Here is a 10,235-nt window from a genome sequence, read left to right as displayed (position 1 = left end):
CTTGCCAGAGCTGAGGAACCCCTCATAACTTAAGACTGTACAGCTTACATAGTCTGGAGTAAACATCCTTATCTCCAGCTAAGAATTTGGTTATCTCAAGCAAGCAATCTGGGGATGAGTCGTGATCCAACACACCTGGTGTTTACCACATTCCACTGTATTACAACATTCTACTATCTAGGTTCATGGTTCGGTCATGCTCACAGAGCAGGAGGCTACGTGCCGCTTCACTGGCCTACTTTGGAATCAGTGTGCAAAACTCTTGCTATTAACAAAGCTCTTACTATTACACCAGGGAAATGCCAATTTATCACAGCTGCGATGCACTCCATGCATGTCCCTCTGACTGGTGCTGGTTCCACAGGGAACTAGCACCTGTCATAGACACAAATGGGCAGCAGATCATGATTCTGCCCCAGGCCTCAGCCCTGCACTGTCACCACCTCATGATCCTGGGCCCAGCCCTCCCCACCCATGCTGCTCCTGGACACCACTCCAAGCCCACCAGTAGCCCCATCCCATCCACCTAGCCAAGTGCACCCTGCCTGCAGGGGTCCTTGTCCAGTCTCCATGGAGACCCCACCCACCCACTCAATCCAGCACCCCTAGTGGTGGGTGTGGAGTAGACTGGACCAGGGTGCCTAGTCAGCAGTGCCAGGGGTCAGTAGTGGCGGGGCACACACCTACTCCCAGGAGGTAGTAGGGAGATAGGTCAGGCTATTCCCAGCAGCACCTGTGTGCCCAGGGTGTCAGGACTGGCCACACGGTACGGCCTGGGGCTGTCCCCCGCATCTGAGCCAGGTGGGACCAAGGGACCCACTGCAGGCCAGATGGAATCACTTGGTGAGCCGGATCCTGCCCACGGGCTATAGTTTGTCCACCCTTGGCCTAGGGCCTTTTAGATTTACCAACAGCTACATACTGATTCCATAGAAGAGGGGTTCTCTGTCTGAGCTTTAGAACCTATTGTTTAGAAGGGAATTATGAAAATTGTTCCTTCTTTAATATTATCTGTTCACAATGCTTCCTTTTTACACAGGCCTTATATCATTTTAGTATGTGATACTGCTCTTCTTACTGCTGCTTGAAACATTTCTTACAAATTTGTTGTGAGACATTCTTTGAACTTTTTATTCTCTAGGAATGGGAATCCTTTGTGTACAACTTATGTAAAGAAAAGGAATTTGATTTGCCTTTAATCTGCTTCTTTGAGGATTTCACAGATTTTACACTGTTCTGCCCATCTTCTCTCGCCTCCCTCTGTAAGATTCTTTTGCTCTGAAGCCATTCTCAATATGGTCATCATATGAATTCTGGAGCTTTTACATTTGCGATGTAAATAGTATGGATCCTTAAGAGAGCCCTTGATTCTAGCACATCTGGGAACTGAGAAGGTTCTAGTGGAAGAAAAAACAAACTTGTATCCTGCTGCCAGTTAGCAGGGCTAGAATGCCAAAAAAATCTAACAATTAAGAGGGCTCCACCCTTTCTTGTAATAAGAAGCTGAAGCCCTAAGGTTGGATATCCTGTATGATGATGATTACTGGTGATTAATTTTTACTTAAGAAAATCAGCAGAGGAGCAGAATAATCATTGTTTAAAAAATAAAGGGTTTAAATATATATATATTCAGAGCATGGTACTTGTTACTTTATCAGAGACTGGAATACTTTTTTTCCAATTAATTTTCAAAATTCATATTGTCATTGTCCCTTTAAAACTAATTATGATGGCATTGTTTCCAGTTGGACATACTTGACATACTGATATTGTTAGAATGAATTAATGCTAAAGATAACAATATAGGCTATTTATCCCCTGTGACTACATGTTAGCTATTGCAGTATAATTGCACTTAGACTAGGCTCTGTATTCTGTTTATTCACTTGATTTACATGCTTTCAGATAATGAAAAACTAGTTTTCCTGGGGCACATTCTGCCTCAAAAATAGAAGTCCATGTTTTCAGCCATTTTTAATTCACAGCAGTACTTGCTAGGTCAGAGATCACAATGACCTTGGTAAGCTACAATTTCTCAGACCTCCATCAGTTAGACAAACGGGCCTTTTTCTGTCAGTAAGAGGCCGTTTAGGAATCTTTGGAAACTCAAACTAGCAATTTTATGTTCTTGGCTGAGAAGCAGTGTTTTGGAATTCAGCACTATCTTCCACTTGCATTTATCTAATTATGCTCAGAAAGGAAAAGTTCTAGAAAAGAGTGAGGACTGTGAACAGAGGTAGAAATACGAAATTAAAATGTGGTAGTGTTCACTTGATACTTGCTAGTATTAGTCTGAATAGACCCACTTTTATTGCAAAACCTATGCATACATATGCTTTAAAAAGTCCATAGATACTTCCTTTAATGGTAAAACTCACAGTTATGAAGTAAGGTTATGAAACAAAGCCTTGAACCATAAACAATGGTGGGGCTTCTTCAAGCAAACTGATATTGATTATGTTTTATGTTACATGATAGCTTTCCATATCCTGTAAAAACAAAGCTGGAATTTGTGCTTGGTATTTATTTGTGGGTAAGTATACTACCAGCAGATAGGAGATGGTTGAATACTGTTCTGAAATTCAGCTATTTTCTTCCTACTTAGTATTCTGATTTTTAATATTGAAAGTATTTCTTGAAGTCAGATCCTGAGGTTCCTACTAAGTTTTATATTGACTTTGTCATTGATTTCAATGGGAGTTTTCCTGAATAACAAGTGAGCAAACACTCAACAAAGAGTTATGATGTGGGTATTTGTTAATACCCATTTCTGTGCTTTATAAACTCATGATCGTGTTTCTGGTTCTAACTTCAGAAACTGCCCAGTTTTGGACCATACCTGGAACAGCGCAAAAAGATAATAGCAGAGAACAAGGTTAAACTGAAGCAACAGAACGTGACTGTTTTACTGCCTAAGAAAAAGCATTTTGTTCCCAAGAAACCCATTCCATCAGTCAAGGTAAGAAAAATACAGAAATATAAGTGATCAGCCACCACACAGCTTATGCAAATATTCATTCTCACAAGTTTGAATTGGTTATTAGCACTTTAAAGCTTATTAGACATGTCAAAAAGTAAGCAACCCAATATACATGTTTCAGCTTTCAAGCAAACCATGCAGTAAAAGATTTGTGTTTAATACACAGAAGTATATGTTCTTCTCTTTAATGGCACTTTTCAAAATCCGGTGGTAGGTGGGCAACAGAATAATAATTGTGTATGTGGGATTGGGTAGCATTCTAAAATATAAAGTGAAAGTAGAAATGTTCAAACTTTTCCATTAATTCTTAATGCATCAGTTTTTGGATGCTCAACTGACAGACCTAGGGCTTGCTTTTTTGGAGGTGCTAAGTGAATGCTTCCCTCATATGACTTTCATGGAAGTCATTCATGGTCAGCAGGTGTGAAAATCAAGTCTTAGATTTTCCGTTAGATCTCAAACTGGAAAATATTGGCCTAAATAACTTATCAAAAGCTATGAAATAAAACTTTGAACTCTTTGGCCTCCTCTATCACAGCCTGATCCAAGTTTTACTACACCAGACCCTTCAGTACTGTTATAATAATGCAACAGCCAGTACTTCTAGACAAGAAATTATTGAAAGTTTTGTAGTGTTCAGACTTCAGTGCTCAGAAGAAAGGTAAAAGATCCCAACCAAAGAATTTATGTAAATGCAGCCTCCCTTTCTGACACAAAACAAAAAATGACTTCTGCTGAATTGGACCCACCCTCCTGATCATATATGAGAGGTTCATACCGTTTTCACAGAGCTCTTGAAAGTGTCGCTGAGCACCAAACCCCACTCTGTTCTGCTGGGGCCAACTCAGGTATGAGGTGTTGAAGTCCCCCAGGGCTACTGCCTTGGCTACTCTTAAGCTCTCTGTGAGAGCAGCAGTGTGGGGCACTCTCAGCATAGCTTTACCACCTTATTTCCATATGCAGAAGTAGGAGCAGGTGGACAAGGCATGCTTCTTGGCAATGCTCTTAAGAGTGCAGCAAAAGTAGTTATAGATATACCCAGTAAATACACGTCAGCGGCCTTTTGCTGGCACATGCCAGAGCTATGGCTGTAGGCCAGAATTCTCTGCACCCTAGAGCAGCCATCTGCCTGCATTCATTCTCTTGCTGCAGATTCCCAACTTCTCTGCAGCAGAGAAGCACAGATGTAGCAGAGCAGCAGGCACCCCACTGGAGGGGAGTGCTAAGGGGACTTGACAGTGCAGCACAGCTGTATGCCACCAATCCCCCATGCCAGATTGGACCTTCACAGGCTGGGTTGGACCATTTCATGAGCCATATCTGGCCCATGGACTGTAGACTGCCAACCTCTACCTTAGAAGAATCTTAGGAGAAGTTGAAATACCATGCGAATTGCATCTAGATATATCATGCTCCATAGAACTTTCTCAACATAAGATGGTCAGACTTGAAATACCATGTGAACAGTAGGTTGATAAAGTTTTACAGCTATGGAGAGGGAGAGAAAAGAAATATATTTTTGCAGAGTTGGCTGATACATGTAAACTTTTTGAGTTAGCTGACACAGCTGGAAGACAAATCAAGGATGATTCTGAGTGTTTCTGCAGCTTGAGTTGAAAAGTTTTCACAGCTTTATGACCTCCGCTTCCTTTTTGGTTTGATTATTTTGGTTTACATCACGCTGATAGTGCAAGCAGCTTTTATTCTCAAGTGCTGGGTTTCTTTCCCTTAAGTATATGAAAAGTACCAGTGAATAGTTATATATTTTTTAAAATAGTTGAACATAAGCTTTATAGTTTTATTCTCCTTGCAGAGAAGAGTATTGATGTAATGAAAACAAAAACAAAACAAAAAAGCCCCACAAGTGCATTTTCAATGAGATAGCTTGCTGCTACAGGAAAAAAAAAGAACCCTAAAACTCACAAAAAGTAAATAAACCAAACTGAAAAGAGAAAATAAAAAGAGAAAGGATAGACATAAAAGAGGAAAGGGGAAAAAAGAGGGAAAAGTTTAGAAGTGTGAACAAAAATCTCTGGAGGATGTTGAAGGACAAATATAAAAAAATTAACAATAATGAACAAAAGGTCAATGTAGTACGGGAAATGGGTTGAGAGGCTGTACTATACAACAGGCCAAGATCTGAAATCCTTAACCAGGGAAAGCACCGACTGGATTCAAGACTAAAGCCAGTCCTCTTTTTAAAAATATGTCTACACTGACAATCCAAAACAAAACTAGTATTTTCTCCATTCTCACATGTGTATGTTCACTAAGTGGCTCCTGGATGGGCGTGTGACTTACAGGTATAGAATCAGAAAGAAGAGAGTTAAAGGATGTGAAGCAATATGCCGGACCAAGTAATTTATGAGATCTAATTCCTGGATACAAAAGAAAGCAAGAACTAGTGGATTGAGGGAAGGTACTAAACTCAAGGGAAAGAAAAATGAATCCTATAAATGGAAAACTACTTTTAAAGACTTTAGATATATTTATATAATTTCCATAGAGAGGTCATCAGCCAAAGAAACAAGTATAGTGCTTTTTCTGTACGTAGTTCAGACTGAAAAAGTTCCAAGCAATTAAAAGAAAATAGTAGCACCAAAATTGATTCACTGTAACTTTCTCAGTGACTATCTCCCAAAAGGGAATGTTTCAAACAGAGCCAAAACTAATGACAATAATGGGAAGAAGATGTGCTATGATGAGCATCAACATTCAGGTTTTTAGGCAATTTACTCTCCCAAAGAAAGATATTGATAGATCTTGCCACTGATAAATTCAGTCTCTGTCCAGTGGATTTTACAGAGAAAGCTTAACAAGTAGATTCAGAACAGCCACCACTGACTGAATACAACTCAAGAAAGAAAGGAACTCTTTAGCCCTTTTCTGATCCAGCACTCCCTTCAAAAGCAAATGGTATGTCTACACCACTTGACCACAGATGGATGTCCCTGATCATGTTCCCACCCATCAACTCGTTTTCTCACTGCCATGTGCAAACCCATGACTGCAGTAAGAAAACTATTCCAAAGCAGCTGCCCTCAAGCACACTAGAGACAGAAGTCTTAAGAGCAGCCCAGAGGTGCTGGGGACAGCCTTGGAGGAGCTGTGTTGTCAGGTTTGGTATGCAGGAGCATGTAGATGTATTGTGCTCAGGAAAGTCTCTTCCTGAACAAGCTGGGGGCAGAGTATAGACATACCCACAGAGACTCTCACAGATCTGAGCAGTTGTATCTGAACACTATTCATACTGAGAATGAATAGAACCTAGGTGCACCAAGTTGCTCCCTCTCAAAATAGTTCTTGTTAGTTGATGCCAGTGGTTCTCAAACTTTTTAGACTCCAGGCATCTCTCCAAAACTTTTCACAATTTAGCAGCACCCCATTAAAGAACTACTGTAAATGTATTCTCTATATTATAATATAAACAATCAAATTCTATTATTGTGTTCACAATTGATTGCATCACTACAGTTATATTCATCCCACTGCCACGGCTACCACAGGCAGCTGGAACTGCGCCACATGCATCCTGTGAAGCCAGACTGGGTGGTGGCTGTGGCAGGAGCACGTGCTCTTGCTGCAGCCCTTCCTGGTCCAAACCTGCACACTCTCCCAGAAACAGAGGCACAAGGGGCAGGTGTAACTGTCCCACACACCTGTTTTCAGGGGCACATCATATCAGAGCCAAACTGAGAAGAATCTGCAGCAGAAAGACATGCATGCTTGCATAATGCAATGCGGTCAGGCACACCTTTCAGCTGCAGCTTCTTCTCAGTTCAGCCCTGACGTGATTCCTGAGAACAGAGGCCTGCAGGGCAATTTCACCATGCGGTGGTGGCAGTGGTGCTGGTGTCAGAGCATCCATGGCTGGTTCTTGTAGCAACCCAGCTGAGAATGAGTGGCTTAGGTTTTGCTGATGCCATGGGCAGAGGGATAGGATTTGCTTTGTTTCTTTCAAGCTGGAGTATTACAATACACTCTACTTAGAGCTGCATTGGAGAACCATTTAAAAGCTTCAGCTAATGCTCATTGTAGATACTTAACTTTTAAGGCTGTTAGGTCTACACACTTATAATTCCTCTTCTTTAGGTTTAATAGTCCCCATTTCATTATCCAATAACTGATCTGAATGTGTGGCATTCCTTGTTATTCTTTCCTGTACACTATACTTAAATATTCAGTCCCTGTTGATTTGTGCTTTTGCACCTTGTCTCACTTATAGCTTTAATATCAAAATTCCCCCAGTGTGTGTATATGTTCTGGCTTTTCTACTTCCAATGTCACACTTGCATGCAGGTACCACAGAAACACCTCTGCATTCCCTGAGTTAGAGCTGTATTACTTTATTTTTATCCCTGCAGCATTTTTGTAGTTTTGTCATAACTTCATTCTTTTTCCTCGAGGACCTATGTTATCATTTCAGTGTTTAATAATATTTCCTGTCCATCCAACCAACTGTTTATTTTAGCTTGTTCCCTTCCTCCTCCATTGGCCTCTCTGTTCAGTAGTTTAAACCCTCTGACACAGCTTTGCTTATCCTCTTGAGTAGGAGAGGACATTATGCCTCATCTGTTGTAAAAATAATCTTGGTACTCCATAAACCGAAATCATTCATTTAACCTGTTTTTCATCCACACATCTACGTTCATTATCCATAATATTTACCTCATCATGATGACAAACTGTTAAGTCTTTTCGGGAAATGTAGATGTGATTATATGATTTTTGCTTTATAGTGATTTTGTATTCTTCAGCCATGGTTTATAGGGCTTTGAGTTTATTTTTCCACTTGCTTTTTTCAAGCCATATCATACTAGTGATTTCTATGCATTTCTCATCTTGTTCCTTATGACCCCTTCCCTGTGTGAGCACCTCAGAATTACTCTCCTTTGATATCACAATCTAAGTAAGTCTGAGTTAGATTAACAAGTGATGGGAGATCATCTAGATTGAGGTGGCCAACCTATGGCATGGCTGCCACAAGTGGCATGGGCAGCCTCTATGTGTGGCATGAGGTAGTCCTGAGGGAGCAGGAAGCACAGTGGCAGATAGGGCAGGGAGCAGAAAGAAGAGCAGTGGATCAAGAAGGAAACACAGGAAAGGGGGTAGAAATAAGAGCAACAGATGGGACAGGGATAAGAAAGCAGAGAGGTCAGGGGAAGGGGATTTGAGGGGTATGTGGGGAAGGTCAGGTAATTAATTTGTGGCACACCTGCCAAAGAGACTGGTTCCCCTGCTTTAGATCCACACGGGGTACTGCTGAAAGTAGTGTGATGCGGTAATCACGCTCTTTCTTCTCTGTTGGTATTGAAGTAGTGGCACAAATACATTGATTTTAGATTAGTCAAGTTTAGAGCAGAACTCAAGGACTTTCCAGTTAACTTGCAAAACCAGAAGAAGCAGCATTGTGATGGCAGATGTTATTTAGTATCGACAAAAATAAGATTATACACATCAAAAGGAATAATTTAAAATATACATGCCAAGTCGTATATTCCAAATTATCCAATTCTGGTAATAAAAGTAGCAAAATAAAAATAATATTTTACTCAACAAATCTGATGGCCATTTTATATGTAGGCTGTAAAAGAATCAAAGGAACTCACAGAAGTCTCCTTATTAGAGAGTACAGGGAACAGTTAAAGAGAATAAGGACAATGTAGTTAGGCTAAATGATTTCTTTGCATCAGTCTTCAGCAGAAAGGGTGCCAGAGAGACAGACACCTTTCCCGGACCTAATTTTTCCTGGTAATAAAAGTAGAGCACTCTCAGAGCTAGCAGTATCAAAAGAACAAATGATGGAACAAAGTAAGTGATTAAAGAATAAAATACCTAAACTGCAAACAATAATATGTTCATTAAGAGCAATTACTAACTGAAAGACTTACGAACTGCAAATGTTTGGCCTGTGTTTAAAATGGAGAGTAGACATGCTTTGATATTTACAGATCTGTAAATCTTACTTTGGTAAAGCAGGTAAGATAGCTGAAATGCTAACTAAACCTCAGATTCTAAAAACAACATAGGTGAATATATGACACACAGATCCGTATGAAATACGCAGATTTTGCCAACCCGCTATTCTTCCCCTGTTCAAGAACACTTAAAAGTATGCTAAACAACACCTCTCCAAAACAGTAAGCTAGGGTGTTAATCTTTTGCCATTCTGAAAACTGATCATTTTATTTCCACACTTTATTTTCCCACTGCACAGTCTCTTAGTATTCATAAGTTTCTTATAAGATACTTTTTAAAGGTTTTCTAAAAATGTCGAAATATGTTTTAACAAGTGGTTCTCTTTTAGTTTTTACTTTGTAGGTGTGTATAAAGAATTCTGTTTTTACCTTAATCTAACTCGCATCATTTTTCCACATTAAATAATCAAAATTTTTATGCTGTATCCCCCTACCCTCTACTGCTGCCAACTTGCAAGTGCTCAGAGTTTCTAGGCAGTAAATTTTCATCCTTGATATAGTATAATGTGCCAAAATGGCTCTTTAGGTTTTAAAGCAAGCATTAAGACCACAAGCATTTGGGTTCCCTTTGGAGATCATCTAGGAGACATAATACCAGTATTGTGCTGTCCTCCAATTAAAAAAATCATTTTAATTTATGTCCTTCATCTTTTTTGTGCATGGTGTTTTACAGCATAATCTGTATGAAATGAGACAAACAGGTGGCCAACCCACCCATAAACCATGCATGAACAATGAATTGTATTTGCAAATACAGTGTTGCTAATACCATGGCTAATGAAAAGCTAATGATCACCACATGCTTTACATGTTAACATTAAAAATGCAATTCTAGTAATAAAAGTAGCAAAATAAAAATAATATCTTACTCAACAAATCTGTTCCTTGTGTGTATTCAAAACCGCATCTGCTTGCTTTGGTGACAAAAACTGAGTTTTAACTTTTTTTTAAAACTCATTAGCACTGGTACTTCAATAAAACTAATGGATTCCATTCTAGTTCAGTCCTTAGCAACAGAATTGCTAACTAATTCCAGTTGCAAAACCAAATCCTATTCTAAGTTAAACCTATGTATCTCTATTGAAGCACTTTGCAGGTGTAACAGAAGAGAAGAATTCAAAAGCAGTGGGATTACATAGATTTAATCAAGGACAGAATTTAACTTGAAGAATTTTTATTGCTGTTGATAATGTACAAGCCAGAAAAAACACAGCTTGACTTTCAGAACCTGGCTTGTGTTTATAGGGCTGGCTGTTAGCAAAAAAAAAAAAAAAAAA

The 10,235-nt window shown here is 39.6% G+C and overlaps 1 protein-coding gene across 1 annotated transcript in view; it reads left to right on the top strand.

Moving 5' to 3' along the window:
• Positions 1-10,235, top strand: part of DPYD (dihydropyrimidine dehydrogenase) — an 865,232-nt gene that overhangs the window by 831,449 nt on the left and 23,548 nt on the right. The window contains exon 21 of the mRNA XM_019501664.1: positions 2,816-2,959. Coding sequence (XP_019357209.1) covers positions 2,816-2,959 — 144 coding nt within the window. The remainder of the gene's footprint in view (positions 1-2,815; positions 2,960-10,235) is intronic.

This window comes from Gavialis gangeticus, unplaced genomic scaffold, assembly GCF_001723915.1.
Source record: "Gavialis gangeticus isolate Ggan-Ray unplaced genomic scaffold, GavGan_comp1, whole genome shotgun sequence".
NCBI lineage: Eukaryota > Metazoa > Chordata > Crocodylia > Gavialidae > Gavialis > Gavialis gangeticus.
The sequence above is the reverse complement of the archived record's forward strand: the minus strand, read 5'-3'. Positions and strand labels throughout refer to the sequence as shown.